A 16,021-nucleotide genomic window follows, 5' to 3' on the forward strand; every position below is an offset into this window, starting at 1 on the left:
TCGTACTATGCTATGCTGGTTGTCTACCTGTAGGGGTGCAGTTTCTGAACAAGATGCTAAATGATCGAAGTAGCTTAGCATAGATGCACTTCCGGCTGAAGCACACAAGTTTTACACGTTTATAACCCTTTCTAATTTATAAAAATATTTCTTTTCAACTCGCTTTCATTTGTACAATGTTTGAAAAATATAATTTAAAGCTAGCTATTACTCACCATATACCTTTAACTTTCCATTTCCAATCATGTAATATGTTCATAAATATCATCTTTTAAACACTTCAAAGCAATGTAGATTTAAACGTTCCCATTTCTTTCAAATGAACAAATTGAACCAGTTGGCTATGAGATCTTAAATGAAATATTTGACAATTTAATCCGGTTCAAAGGATAACAGAACAACAGCATTCAAGAGTTTCAAATTTAAATTAACTGTTGCATCCTGCTGGTAAAGCGCAGCTGGAAGTGTAAAATTTCTGTTGCAAAAAATAAGTTTACTTGTTTCAACGGAAAGAAAAATGCAGCCCTGTAGAGGAGCCTACCGAAATTAAGTCCAAACGAACCAAACGGAAAAGCTTCCCACATGGATCAAACGACGACATTTATACCGCCTTCATTGAAATCAATTACCGATTTCTTGTTTCGTTTATTTCTTGTTTTCTTCCTTCACGTATGTTATCCTTGCTAACCCAGCCGAACTAGCATAGGACCACAGGATCGGGGTATGGGTTGCTTCATCTCTACACCCTAGGTGTAATCCGTTCCCGTGTCCCGCAATCGGTACGTAAATTCCGATGTTAAGCCCTCCGTTACGAATGCTTGACGGTTTCCAGCGTTTCCATCCTCTGCCACGGACGCTTTCGTCGGCGTGGCGCTCAACTAATGTAGGCTAAGTATCCTGTATTTTTCCGGCCCCTTCTGCTGCTACTGTAGCGACTGCAAGAACGTGTGCGTCTTCATACTACTTCTGGCCGGTTCTTCCTAGAGAACCGCAAAAGTACACTTCCTTGCAATGGTTATGCCGCCTTTTTTATCTACCCAATGGTACATGTTTACAATTCGTTTGTGTTTCTGTGTGTGTTTTTTTTTTTCAGTTGTTCCATTTATCCATTTATTAACCACTTTAAATATAAATATTACGTTATATTCATTCACTACGATAGGACGATAAGGGTGAAATCTTCTCTTCCACGTCGATAAATACGCAGCGCGATTTGCGTGCGAAAGTGTTTTACTTTTTGCCTCTTGTTTGTATCATGATGTTATATGCTTTAAATGGGGGTGTATATGTATATTCTTACTATGCTAAAAATTATTTACCTCTGAGCCAGTTTCTTGTCATGTTATCATGCGTACGCGGTTTGTGCGAACCGTCGTCCTGAAGGAGAGCAGTTTAAATTACGATAAATACATCTAACGTTTAATTAGCCTCTATGTGGATACATTCATAAACTGTAGTGCTGTTGTTACGGTTAATAGCAGGTATATCCTGTTGCACATTTATGCGCAGTGCGTGTACATTAATCCAATCAATTCTTCCTCGTCATCGTCATCATTATCATCAATAAGCTGTGCCTTCACAATTTTGGTTGTCTGTACCAAATAGTATACGAGTCCACTAGAGCAATACATGGATGTCTTCTGCAATGGTAGCCATTCAACGTCTAGAAAGTTGTAGTAGAGCAATACATATTAATTCGTTACGGTTGTGCCCGAAAATATTAGCTTCATTTATATGGCAACAAACACAAAAGATGAACCGAACATTACAACCAAGAAGGACAGTGCTTGCGACACTCGCAAAAGTACTTCTGCAAGCGTCCATTTTGCGTGCCCATTCGTGCCCTGGTTCTCGTCCATTCCCAGACAGGGTGTGGTGCATGCAATGAAAGGGTTTAACTTAATTCAGCCGGCAAATGCAGCGCAAGTGCCGGTTGCCGTGCGGTTCGAATCGAACGTATATCGGGGAGATAGATAGTGCTTTGCGGTCAATGCCTCATCAATGTGATTTTTTTTGTTTCGTATGCATTCTTAGCTGTGATACAGGTAATGGTAGTTACAATAATAATTAACACTTGGTACATTGATTTGTAGTTCCGGTTTCTCGTGAGCCATTGGTGCGTTTCTTTTGCATCGGTATCGGGTCCTTGGTACATGCGGTGTGGGTCTAATCGTTGCGAATGTCTTTTGGGGTCATTGCCTAGGCGGTTGCTTGGATCGTACCCTGGTAGTGCTTTTGCAGGGTGCATGTTGCATCTCCCGCCTTGCAACCGGCGACTGATTGGCCCGTTTGGTTCACCTGGGACACGCTACGCTTTTTCTTGGACACCATGAAGCGTTGTTGGGGTGCGAAGCCTAAAAATAAGATGATAGATTAAAACATTAGATTGATAAACACGCACATTAGTTTTATGAAACATGAGTAAAGGTAGCTCAAATGTGTCCATAAGTTAAATGCTGAAGAGTTTGCAGAATATATATTATGATACTATAAAATCATCGCTTAATTACTAAAACCAATTTCTACAAAATTTAATAACATAAAACATCAAAAAACATTGTTTGAAGATGATTGGATCCGATGTTAAAACACAAGGCGTTGAAATATTTCATCATGAAATATTTCACACTGATTGCAATTGAAAAATCTGTAAAAGTACGTTAACGCAAAGATGCCTTAAAGTTTTTGCTTTCATTCGCCATTGGGTACTAACTGTATTAACGAAAAAATTAATATACTCACCATTCACGGGACCTAATCCTTTGCCCTCGTTTAGTCCTCCAAGAGACTCCAGATCGGCCACCGGCAGACCCAGGTAATCGACTGATGGTTCCGTCCAGCCATTCAACCACTCGCCGGCATCTTCGTAAGCATATCCGTCAGCGGGCAGGTTACCAGCATGCCCTCCGAGAAGCTGTTCTAGAGCAAGCGGAAGTGGCATGTCTGGATATAGTCCGTTGGGGGCGTAAGCTAGTGCATCATTCGCTCCTTCCGGGATGTACTCGGGCAGCGGCTGCAAGGGTCGGTACGGGTCGCGGGAATCCATCAGGGCCAGCAGGGAAAACACTTCGGCCGGTGACAACTTGCCTGAGTTCCGTTTCAAGCTGGAAAATGAAGTAAAATGCACGAAAGGTTGTAGTTTCGGGTGGATTACAGTAGGCAAATGCTATACGATTAATGCATGACATTCTCCATTAATTACAAATTCCAACAAGGCTCGGAAAGGTGCATGAGCTGTTGAGGATACAAAAGGTGTGCAGCTTATTTCATCAATTACAATCAACCGGACGGCGTTCAATTATTTCATCATTTATTCACCCAAATGCCATTTCCCGTGCATGATTTACTGCCAGCCAACCCTTGATCCCTCCATCGATGCTCGCGCAAAATTAATTAAATTCATTGTGATGCAATCATCGCGCAGATTGTAAATAAAAATAAACAAGTACAAGTGTAAGTTTATTCAGATGATGGGCATATTTCTTTGAAAATATATCGGTACGCACACAACTCATCCTGAGCGTGTGTAATTCCATAAAGTACACTTTACAGAGCATTAAGATTATGTATATTATTTTCCCAATGGAATATAATCTCCACCCAAAGCAATGATGGAATTTTATCGTACTTTACGGTCTTTAGATATTCCCAGTGCAACATGGCCGATTATTGTATCACCAACCATCTTGACGGCCTTGGTTACGTTGAAAGCTCCCAAAGCTCTTTTTCTTATACCATTTATCTCCGCATGTGTTTTGATTAGAATGCGCGCATGCAAAATGATTGCTTAGATGGCTTTAATCGCCAGTTCAATTGACGTTATGACACTAGCGTTTTAAAACACGTGTAGCATGTTTTGTCTCGCCTTATTAGCGTTTTTAATGTCTTTTCATTCTAATGGCTTGCTTATAGGTACGATTTAAAAAAATGATAGGGATATCGTACAAACTGTAGTTGCAGTAACCTGCCATATGGAAGCAAACAGCTCAACCAATAGATTTATATTACAAGGACCGTTTTCGGTTCATTTGGCAGCTCGTTCTCAGAATGGTCAGTTTGAGCAAGTGGCACGCCGTGCTCAGTCGAAAGAAACATTATTCGTGTCGGCATCGAAAGGAAACCAAAAAAAAAATCCAAAAGACATTGCTAAAATCCCTCCCTGGGTAGCCTTTTGCGAAATGAACATTTAATTCGATTGCCGAGTGGAGTGTGTTTCAATAATGGAATCCTGAAGCGTTATCATCCCGCTTGCGACGACGAAATGCGTACCATAATTCAATTCCCAGCCCCTCACGGTGGCAGCATTTGGGGTCACGAGGCAGCAACAGGCAGCGTCCAGTGTCCCGGATCGAATGAAGCGATGGTCTAGTCCTTGCCTTGCCGGGCGAACGGATGAAGATTTGATTCGAGCGCAGGGAGTGTACCTGTTCGATTAGTCATCGGTCATTCGATTCGTTAGCGATCCGCCCTCCACCGGCCAGCTAATGGATCAAATCTATTCGCTCAAGTGTGCTGCCGTGCTTGAGTGCAAGATGATTCCGGCTTAATTAGGATCTGGAAGCATTCAGTCGGTTTGCTGTCGTGTGATGAAGCCAGAAAACAACGACCAAACGAAGGAAACAGCTTCTTGGCACCTCACTGTATCAGGTAATTGATGCAACAACACTCTCGGAAGCTGATACGATCTGGTCGAAAGGTCGTTGGGGTTTGTTGGAAGGACACGATAACGTCCTGCAGCACCTTGCGCTTTTACTGAACGTTGCAAAAGGAGCCCGAGAAAAGGGATGAATCCAAGTGGTTGCAAAGAAAACAAGCAAACCAAACATTGTCCAAGACAATCGTGTATCCTGCGTTTCGGTGGCGTGTCGTTTATGATATCTAATTACAGCGTCGAGAGTGGTGGGACGATTTCTTTCGATAAACACACGTCGTCTCCGCTCCGAACAGGATGGGCGGGTGTGTGCGAAGGCAAGCAAAGGTAACGTCCTCGAGATGTTCCAGGGATTCCACCTCCTACGGTCGATGTTCATTAGTGCGATGACAAACGTGTGCTCCCGGAAACAAGACACGGTAGGAGCATCTTTTTTTTCTCTCCTTCATGTGAGCTTTCCATCGGAGAAATCGGCTCACAGTGTGATGCATGGATGAGTAGCAACACGCATTTCTATTTGTTCTGGCAGAAGTACTAATTAAACAAGGTACTCGGACCGTATCCAACTAAGGACCATGTCAAACAAGCCATAACAACAGGATAAGTAGCTCAACTGCTTCGAAGGGGTTGCCATGCAGACCCATGCTAAGCTTTCATATTTGATGATTTTGCTAATATAAAAATTTGTTCTTTTGCTTTCAATGGTTTTACCATCAATGTTTAATGTTTACAGAGCACGTAATTTCTTTTGAAACTATTTTATAACTATCTGACTTGTCTGCACTAAGAAAGTATTAATAATACTTCAAGATATGTTATAAAATTGTAAGTGGTAGGGCGTTGAATTGTAAAAGTTATATAAGATGTTAAAAATTGTGTTTGATTAGTAAATTTGTTCCAATAATATTCTTAAGGCTTTGAACAACAAATTCAAAACGTAACAAACCTCTATAAATGTTAAAAAAAAACTTGTTTATGTTTAAAGAAACACGACTTTGATGGTAATCGGGCATGCGTTTAAGACAAACTCCACGTCCAGTCTCGTTTTTACACCCAAACAGTGAGATCTATTAATGGCTCCACTTACCAACAGATTGATAAAATCCAATTACACCGAACGTGCGGTATCAACGGGTGCCATCAACGGAAGCTATATGTTTCTTGTGCAAGCCGATCTCTCGACGCCATAGTCATAGTATATGCCCTTGTGGAAAAAATTGCCATCCCGCGGCCGAAAAGCCTACCATCAGCGGTACAAATATGCAATGTGAAAGCAAACCAGCACTGGTTGTAATTCTATTAAAAAATTACCACCGATGCACCGACATTCCGTTGAAATTAAAAAAACAATGCTACGGTTTTGTTGAAATGAGATTTAAATAAATCAAATAAGAATTCAAAAATTTTTCTCTACATAGAAGCTGATTTGCAATTTAAATCATGCACTCAAAGAAATGTGGTAATAAGGTTGTTTTTTGCTATTAGCTCTACCTTTGCCTTTATATCTTAAACATTTCTTTCCTGTTGAACCAACTTGATAGAAAAAATAAAACCATAAAACGGTAGAAAAAACGATGCTGAGAGAAAAAAATCTTCTCAAATCCTATAATGATGTAACCTTAAAGACCGGAAACAAAAAAAAACAGCTACTCACGTTGACATTTATCATTTATCACGGCGAATTGGGCTACGGTAAGTTGTTGGAATACATTTCCCCGCCGCGAGCATAAAACGGATCGATTTTTCTAAGGGTCGCTCACATTCTACACACGTTTTTGTTATAAATAAAAGCTAGTCGGAGCAAGAGAGTTAAATTTCAGCTTCCGAACTGCGCCAGACAAATAAAACAAATAGCTGAAGGTTGTATGTGTAATGTAAGATGCAATCGGAGTGTTTGATGTAAACATTTATGCTATTGGGAGGCTTACTTTAGGTCATTGGTTTAGTTACGACATGTGTTTTAAAGCATTCAAAAAATAAATCTGATTTGATGTAAAATACGCATCCGAATATATTAGTTATGTATTAAAGATCTTTATAAACTATATGATCAATTTTGATTGTATTGAATATTCAAGCATTCCTTTGCTGCTTTCATGAATTTCTTAACACACCTTACAATGAATACAAAATAAATAATTAAATTTATCAAAACAATATTTATCTCATCCTTGCCAAAGTCGGCTAAATTATTAAGAAATCTTTTCGAAAGCTTTGGCCTGTACGATTTACAAGCATTACGACGATTGAGCAATCACAAATCGGACTAGTTTCCTATCCTTTCCGACGGATGCCAGCCATATGGAAATTCGCCGTAGGCATACGGTGGGAAAGTTTTTGTCCATCCTCCTTCCTACCTGTTGCTTGTAATTACATAATTTACGCCACTCGCTTCCTCCGTAATCGAGTTGGGTTCGCCACTTCGGCACTAATGGGCCCGGTCGGCGCTGAGAAGTGTGAATTACGTCCCATCATTATCATGCTCCATCATCGCCTTCATTGCTGATGTTAGGTTTGTGCCACAACGCCGCGTTATCGTTTGTGCCTCGCTCGGAGCGTATCGCTTCGACCGGGCAATAGATAATTAACTAACTCGCTAATTAGAAATGATATATTTCCCAGGTGGGTGAGTAATTGGGCGTCGTCCTTCGTCACCCGGGTACCGAGCTGGGGGCAAAAACGTTAAACGCTCCACTGACGAATGGCGTGTGCTTGCGTGTGAAGGGCTTTCACTGGAAGTCCTTCTCCACACTACCATCGCTCTTCATCTTATCGATTCGGAATGCATTTTACTTTCCTTCCTTCGGCCAATACCTTGCTAAGACCGTGCAATTGCGGAAGCGTCCCGTGTCACAACAGGCCAAATCCCAAACGCAAACCGAACGCTGGGATCAGATCAAGTGTCCTCGATTGAACCGATGGCGTTGATGGGAATCATAATTTACGATCGACCGAGCGGACCTTTCGTGGGCGGTGTCGTGTAGCGTGGAAAAGGGTGCAAATATTTGTACGCCACTTGATCGTTCGCTTGCTGGCTGGCTTTGCGTTCCCCGAGCTGCTGCAGTCCGGTCCATTGAGCAGTCAGGATGACCGAGTGGAGCTAATCCTATTTGAAGGAACCTACGCTTTTGCCGATCGGAACTACCGCTCTACTGTGGGAGGCATTGGCAAGCAGCTTAGAGCAATATCATGGACTCGTGAATCGGACGCAAGAGCTTGGTGAATATGGTAAGCATTTCCGAAGTCTAATGCGATGCTCTTACAAGTGGAGTTAGCAAAGTGTTGTCGGGGGTTGCCTCTTCATTTGGCAAACTGGTAACTTAGCGGTCAGATCCTTAACTTAAACTTGAATCAGTTTGCGTGGAATGCATTTTAACTTTGCCAAAAATGGAATCAGTTTGAATTTGAAATGGCTGATATATTAAGCGATTTCTTGAATGAAGTACGTGTTATTAAACATATTTCATATGTTATGAGTAGAATTTATTGCAAAAAAAAATGAGAAAATATAGTGTCTTTCATCATTATCTTTAACAAAATAATACCACAATGAAAGGCAATGAATGTTGCACTAAAACATACCTTAAGGTTCCGATTACTGTGGGATGTAAACTGCACACCTCGCTCGGCCCAGGGTGTGAAACCGAGCTGGCCGTCAGGGTGTACATTATGTGACATCATAAAAGCATAATGCATAAAACTTCCGTCCCTGCAAAACTGCAACATTCTCCCGGAGACACTTCGCGTGTGGAAGGCATCGGTTTGACATCGAATCCAGCAGCCCGACCAGGGCTGACAGAGAGAGAGAGAAATGGCCCCGAGCACAGACGGGAAAGTGCATTTACTTTGCCATTGCAAACGAGCCGTGACGTGGCAATAGCAGTGCAACAAAAAAAAACGGAAGGAGTTCCTTCCATTTTCCCTGCTACCCATGAAGCAGGAGCTGGCTCCTAAGGATCGAAAGGCCATATGAATGATACGGAGCAAGGGATTCGGAATGTGGCCAGTTGTTGGTTTGTTGATTTCCCCAGAGCTGCGATGCCTGGTGAATCGTTCGGCCAAGATTTGAGCTCGTCCCCCAAATAAAGGCGCACTGTCACTGGTACGATTTGAATTTTGGGTGGGAAAAATTGTCAGTCTGAAAGGGAGAAAATGTACGGTTGAAGTTGCTATTCGGTGCAGCAAATGTATGTGCTTGAAAAAAGCAGGCAACTCTGGTGTAATCACAGTCTGTGACAGACAGTGGTGTCTAATTTTGTCTAACTTCCTTTTGAAAAGTCACTACACGGTCGAAAGAGGAGGAATGCATAGAGAAAGAGCTGGAAGCAGGGGAAGATGAATCTGCATGGTGCTTTTATATGTGCAAAACCACTGAGATTAGTACACGTCGCAGCATCCAGCACTCTGTGTGCATCGTAATGCTTTGTGGCGAACCCGCCACGTTTACTGTTAGTCATGTGGTGTGAAACGGAACGAGGGCAAACAATACCTATCATCAGCATGAAAGGAAGTGTAAGCATAAGGAAATTGTTATAAGAAAAACATATGTGCACATAGTATGCCATGCTCAATGACAGCTCTATACTGTGGAAAGGTAAACATGTGTCAAAGCGAAAAGCTAGCAACAAACAAAAGGTAATTCAAATCCGATTGGAATATCGGGAAATAAAAATTAACAATGCCATTTTATTTTATTGACCTGCCTTAAGCGGCTTCTTGCCATTGATTTTCATCAATATGTTCGCAAGGGTAATGACGTGTAGAAATATGATGAAATGAATACGACCTATCGCTATTCGTATTCAATTGCACACGCTCTTAGCCAGCACACGGGGCCGTCAGGTAATTCCATCCCAGGTGCCATGTCGCTCGATTCAATATAATTCACAACGGCAACGACGAAGGCAACCTTTTGCAAAAAGTTTCCGAATGAAGGCGCCTGGTTGTTCACCGTACCCATACCCAATGGAGACGCATGGTGGTTTACCGGATGCGATGGAGGCGCCTGGTACGGCGTGTTCCGTAGAATTTACCGACGAATGTAGTTTTGTCCGCTTCGTACATTTCCATTCCCTGCGTTGCTTATCTTTATCGTAAGCAGCGAAGCGGCAACTAACCAGCTTCCACGCCTGTCGGTGGCAGTCGGGCTAGTTGTTTTAATTTGCACCGTCTGTCGCGAACGGGGATGGCGACTGCGCTGGGTTTCCGCTTTCCGGCCGCGCTATCAATTAATGAATTCAAATGTAGCACGCAATTATCGTCCGGTTGGGCACGGAGTGGCCGGAAAGGTTCATTGTGTCTCAAATATTGTTGGCTTTGTTTTTTCCTTTCATTACCCGCTGCTGCTGCTGAAGTGGGTTTGAAAAAGGAATAACATATTCCACGACGATCGTCTCGTGTTGCTGCCCGTGACGTCGTATGACGGACGGAAAGTACATGAAATTCAGCCATGCGGATCGTAATCGTTGATATGGGGGAAGCACAGTAATAATTGATTTCCCGAACGACAACACCGTCACCGACGATGACGGTAGCCGGATCGGGCTGTTGGTGCTTCTGGGCACGAACATACCACGACATGGTACGAACAATTTCTGGCATTCGAGCGTTTACTTACGTCGCCTACCGAAAATTCGTGTCTACCGCCGTATTTCGGATAAAATCTTAGCCGCCATCCATCCATTCCCTAGGGAAACATCGTAACACGATTGTGCTACCGATTGTGGAAGCATCATATACCACCCACTACTACAGGCACGTGCCTGGTTGTGGAACACATTCCCGCTAAAGCTCTACTGCCGTAATCTATGCTTGCGAGTAGGTCCAGGAGGTTGCATGGAATGATGCAGGAGCTAGAGGAGTGAGATGAGAGAAGTAACAACAGCAAAAAAAATGGCAGAATTGGTCGAGCAAAGTCGGGGACGTATTTGGGATCGATTTACTCGCGGTCCTTAAATTCTTCACCCACCCAGCTGTTACGAACGCCAGCCGGCTTAAAGGACAGCCGCTGCGGAATGCCATCGGAACGTAAATCGTCCTCCAACGAGGACGGCTTCGTTGGCATGCAGCGCTTCTTGAAACGCAAGTTCTGGCAGGGAAAAGAATACACGGCCGAGTGCCAAAGAACTTTCAGCCTCCGATCGCGCCAACTCTGGGAAAAGTTGCAGAAAAGTGACGGTAAAGCAGCAATATGCTCTTGCATCCAAGCGGTGAATCGACGCTGATATCAGAATGATTAAGAAAGAGATTGAAGGCAGCTTGGCAGGCACAGGAAAGGCAAACGACCCGAAGCAACAAACCGACGGCGGTTGTTTTGATTTCATTCATTTCGATAACACGTTTGAGCATGATATTTTAAATCAACGCAGCTCGTGGATTGGCTTCTCAACTCAACATTAAAGTTGGCGTAAGCCATGTAGCCAGAGTGGCAATGTAAATCAGGATGTGAACTTTCCAGCCCCAGCCAGGGCGAGTCCTTCATTCGATGGATTAGGGATTTTGTCGCGGTAGATTTTAACTTTTGAATCTGTGCTTTAGTGCTACGGGAAATAGCTCATACAACATGGGGTGCTTTGGATAATGTGTTTTTGATTCGATAAAACCATAAAATCTTAGGCTGAGTGGAGAGATATTGATTAGTTTAATGGAAAAATCGGATATGCCCGTAGACCACAACAATTAATATGACTTAGATACAAAAACAAATGATTATAAATTCAACTAAATTTAAATCTCTCGCTATTTGGATGTCCATAATCAATAATACATTTCAAGTGCTTGAAATAAATAACGAAACAAAATTAAATTACAATCAATTACTATCACATAGATCTGTACTGTTTTTAAAAGTTACAAAGATATTGCGCTTGTTAGATATTATGAGTTGCTTTTGTTACAACTTCATCATGAAACATGCGCCTTAAATACGCTTGTTTGGAATGTTGCAAATGCAACATTACCATAAAATATCATTCCGCTTCTGTAACAACAAAACACCCGTCAATACCATCGAGCGCGACGCGATCTAAACATCGTTTGCATTGATTGATTCCAAACCATTGCACCCTCGTCAGGTTCGTTTCTCGTCTGCCAGCGTCGTCTATTTGCATCAATTTGCAATACTTATCTAATGTCCAGACCCACCGGTTGACATCGATTTCGATGGCACGGCATCGGGAGGCGGCACGATGTGAGAATGAAATGTAAGCAACGAAGAGAAACAATGACGCGATCGGTTCAGAATTCCATAATGCTATCCTTACAACTAGTCGTCACACAGACCCTCAACAATGTCCTCTATTTTCAGCCTCTCAAGCAGAAAATTGGAGATTAATTTTTTTTTTCAATATATTTTGAGTTGTTAATAAACAAGCCCTCTTTGGTCATTTTTTTTATCTCACCTTCTTTCACGAGCGTGCGCACGTTTCCATTCTGGTGCTTTTCACAGTCCTTGGAAAGCATTCGCCACACTTATCACCTACTGTGCCGCCGGGAAGATTATTAATATTAATGCGATCTGCTCCCACCCGGGGCGATTCGAACGGTTCTGCATATCATTCGGGCTCGATGGGAGGATAATAATTTTTCCCGGCCTTCTCCGACCCGGGTGCAGCATAAATCAGGCGCTTTCCGAAACCGGCCACCCCGTCGGTTGCGGCTGGAAATATGAACGTAGCAAAGAAAATGACGGCTAGCAACAACGTGTTGCGCCGCGGGTTCGGTCCAAAAGCGGTGCACAAATACGCCCCTTTGGGGTGTTTGCGTGTATTTTTTCCTCTTCAAGGCCTCCTTCAAGGGACACATATTTGACACACTTCGCTCAACCAAAACCCGAATGAAATGGTCGGCTCAAACGACGGAACCACAGGCCCACCATAATGATTGACGTCAGTCGAATGCTCCGATGGCTGAACGGGACCGTTTGCTGGGATAAAATGATAATTTTTAGCCCGCGTCGACCTTCGGCGACCCCTAGGAGACGCTTTTCCTTGAAGCACCCCTTCAAAGCAGTCGAAGCGAGCGACACGAGCTTCAACTCACATGCATGGTGACATGCTCTTTTCGTAACGATTCCATTCCGCGAACGCAATCTGCAATTGTAAGTTTGGCGCCATGGAAAAAGCACACTGCTTTGGGTGGTTTGTGCGGTCGCTTCGGAGTTGATACACGCAGCGTCATTCTCCCAGCGATGTTGACGAGAAACAAATCAAACCTCAACCGTTGGGGGATTGGGCAACAAAAAACCCCACAGCAAATCGGCACCGCTGGGAGTTCGAAATTCTGCCAGTTCGCTCCACCTCGGGTGGGCTTGGGTAATGAAATCGAAAGCAACGCCACCGACCCGGGAATTATGTTTGTCGATTTGTCGTCAAACCGAGCCGTTTTGTTTCCATGATGCCCTTTTCTCAGAAGCCGACTGTGGCTGTTGACGAATGGTGGCACCAAGTGGGAGCTTTATTGTTTGCTTCCCGGTGAGAGCTCTTCTCTAAATTATCTGCCACGCGGCCTTACGCCTCGGTTGGGGCGGCCACCTGGTGGTTATATAAATGTCTATAGTACAATCGAGCGGATTGGGTTTTCTTGTACTGGAACAGGCTTTCAGTACTGGAACAGGCTTAACAACTGTGGCCGAGCAATGCTGCAGCGGTTCGTAACAAATTTTCTGTTGGCTGAGGTGTATTTTCTTCCACCACAATTCGTGATCGAAAATCGGTCCTTAGCCATGGTACTTAAACAAAAAATACCAGTGATCGATTTTCTTTTTCCCGATGTTTCTATGCTCAGGGTATTTATTTTATTTAAAAATAAACACATCAGATGCGTCGTCACTGTAGCTGAAGAACAGGTACTTGTGGTTTCGAAGGAAAAGAATTTAGAAGTGATTGGCTTAAAGGTAAAATCCAACGGTAATTTTATCCACCAATGTACTGCTCGATCGATAATTTGATTGATCGGTGAAGCTTTTTATTGCTTTCGGGTTTCTACTCGAACGATTGAGTTGGATAAGCACCGGTTCTGGGACATGCCGGTAAGCTTACTTGTGGTATCTGCCCCAGGCACCTCGATCAAAAAGGTTTATTAAAGACTCGGGAATTAAGTTAAAGTGCAAGGAACACTTCATTATGCACAAAAAACTATAGTAAAATTATACGAATGTAAGTTTTCCAAAAGAAAGGTTTTAGTTTGATTGTAGGTAAGCTCATGTACTTAAATTTTATACCACGCATTTACCATATATTGACCTTAAATTTAAAAAGGGAATTTTTAGAAATAAAAAACTACTTAAATACTATAATTCAGTGCTGCAGCCCATTTAAATTCTCGCAATCATCCCATCATCCCAGACAGGCCAGCGCGAGTTATAAATTGGCCTCGAAACAAATTAGCGTACTCTTCAAGCGCGGCAACATTTTACAACACTCCCCCCAGCAAGTGCTTCTCGCCGTGGCAGCATTTAAATTAGAGCCAATCCATCTTCCGACGAAGGGCTGCAAACCCTCACTAGCCGTATAGTTGGAAATTCGTTTAAAACTTTCCCCGAAAGATACACACACCCAGCCCGGAACTTACCGCATCAGGTGGGAGTGAGATTTTCCGGCCAACGGAAGTGACGACGCCGAGGTGCGTTTCTTCCGCTCGCCGTAAGGATTTCCACCGGCTCCGCCAGGTCCGTGAAGCCGCATCGGAAGACCACCAGGTACGGGTCGACCGACGTACAGCGGACTGTACGGTGAAGGACGATTCAATAGGGCCTGCAGAACGTCGTACGTTCGTTGCTGGCCAGCTCGATCGAGAAATCCAGGCTCGACGGCCGCATCGAACAGCTCCATCGGGTAGGGCAGGCCCGGCAGTGGCACCTCGACATCCTCCCAGACGCCATTTTGCGGGATAGAGTTGCCGGAAAAGTCGCTTCGCAGTTCCGCTTCCCGGTACAGCAGCGGGTTCACTGAGAGCATTCGTACACGATTAGTTTTAGGTACCAGGTTTCAGGATAAATAGGTTGCGTGTCACAGGCATACCTCCACGTTTCTGTGGGTTCGATGGTCCAGTTCGTTCGTCTCCGTACGTAGCATCATCCGTTGTCAGCTGATTCTGCCCTGGGGAAGCCGTTACATCATGATGGCCTGCAAGGAGGAGTCAAAACAGAGAGAAAGTTTAAAGTTTTGTGTTATCGTATCGGATCATTTTCTACTAATACTGGAGCATGCAAAATTCACGCATCGTTCGCGTACACCACAAACAGAAGCGGAATGTTTTGAAGAGGAGTGCTTAAAAATAGCTGCCCATCTAAACGCTAATCTGCTCGCTAAACTTCGGATGCAATCTGCTGCCAGGGCGGGTGGTTTGAGATTGGGAAAAAATCCCTTTATTCATTCCTGCCACCCTCAGCTACGGCACGGTATAACCCACCCAAGGCAGAAGTTCGGGTGGAGTTCAGCTGCACCCAGAATCTCCTGCAGGGCCAATGAATATTTAATGTAATATTTTATCCCAGGATGCCGGGCGACGTAACGATGGCAGCGATGGCAGGACCAACGCCTGCTAGGATGGCGCTGGATTTCCTCCCGAAATTAAGTGACGCAAAGGCGGTAACCGGAAGTCGTGTTTGCGCCATGGACGGGCATTGTTTTTGTTGTCATAATTGTAACAGAATAAACCAGCACCGGTTTCTTGGGGTAGCAGAAGATAATTAAATCTTCTACAAGATAGATTGATAAAATTAGCGCTGTTGTGTATGTGGTCTAGCTGCTGCCGGATGCCACCCGTTATGCAATTAAGTTTTAAATTTGATTACATATATTGTATTTTCTGCAGTCGTGTTACCACAACCCTGTTCAACGGCGTTCAAACACTGAACACTTATGTAGGTGAACATTACACTTTTCACCACGTGGTGAACTCTTTTTTTTAGAGAAATAATACGTAGCCTTCATTTCATATTCATTCATAATAATTTATTGGAAAATTTTCAACACAAGCCACCAAAGTGGGATACAGTCTCGAAGGAAGAAGTCCTTTCAATGATGCTTATGCTTCAGGTGCAACAACTTCCGGTTCTGGCTCTGGCTCACCGACCTCAGGCTCTGGCTCGATGACTTCCGGCACAGGCGGTACCGGAACGGATTGTTCGGGCACAGCAACATGCACGCCATTACAAACCATCTCCAGCTGCAACTGAGCCAGCTGCATCGAGGACTTGAGCAACTGTTCGCCCATCGTCATGCAGCTGACGTAGTTCATGCGAATGTCATCGAGCGAGAAGGTGAACCCGTTGATCGCATCCAACAGCTCACTGCCAATGTGCGTCGGATAGTCCTGCATCTGGAACAGCCGGTTGTCGAGTCGGTTCATGATGCGGTTGGGGTCAGA

General features: G+C 43.7%; 1 protein-coding gene across 1 annotated transcript in view; it reads right to left on the bottom strand.

The window, feature by feature from the left end:
- Nucleotides 1-342: 342 nt before the first annotated feature.
- The window catches only part of LOC128727496 (uncharacterized), a 30,633-nt gene continuing 14,954 nt past the window's right edge, over nucleotides 343-16,021 (bottom strand). Inside the window, exons 3-6 of the mRNA XM_053821416.1 lie at nucleotides 14,671-14,775; nucleotides 14,222-14,597; nucleotides 2,743-3,104; nucleotides 343-2,354 (exon numbers count right to left, since the gene is read on the bottom strand). Of these exons, the coding sequence (XP_053677391.1) occupies nucleotides 2,200-2,354; nucleotides 2,743-3,104; nucleotides 14,222-14,597; nucleotides 14,671-14,775 (998 nt within the window). The 3' untranslated portion in view covers nucleotides 343-2,199. The remainder of the gene's footprint in view (nucleotides 2,355-2,742; nucleotides 3,105-14,221; nucleotides 14,598-14,670; nucleotides 14,776-16,021) is intronic.

The sequence above is a fragment of the Anopheles nili genome, chromosome 3, assembly GCF_943737925.1.
Source record: "Anopheles nili chromosome 3, idAnoNiliSN_F5_01, whole genome shotgun sequence".
NCBI lineage: Eukaryota > Metazoa > Arthropoda > Insecta > Diptera > Culicidae > Anopheles > Anopheles nili.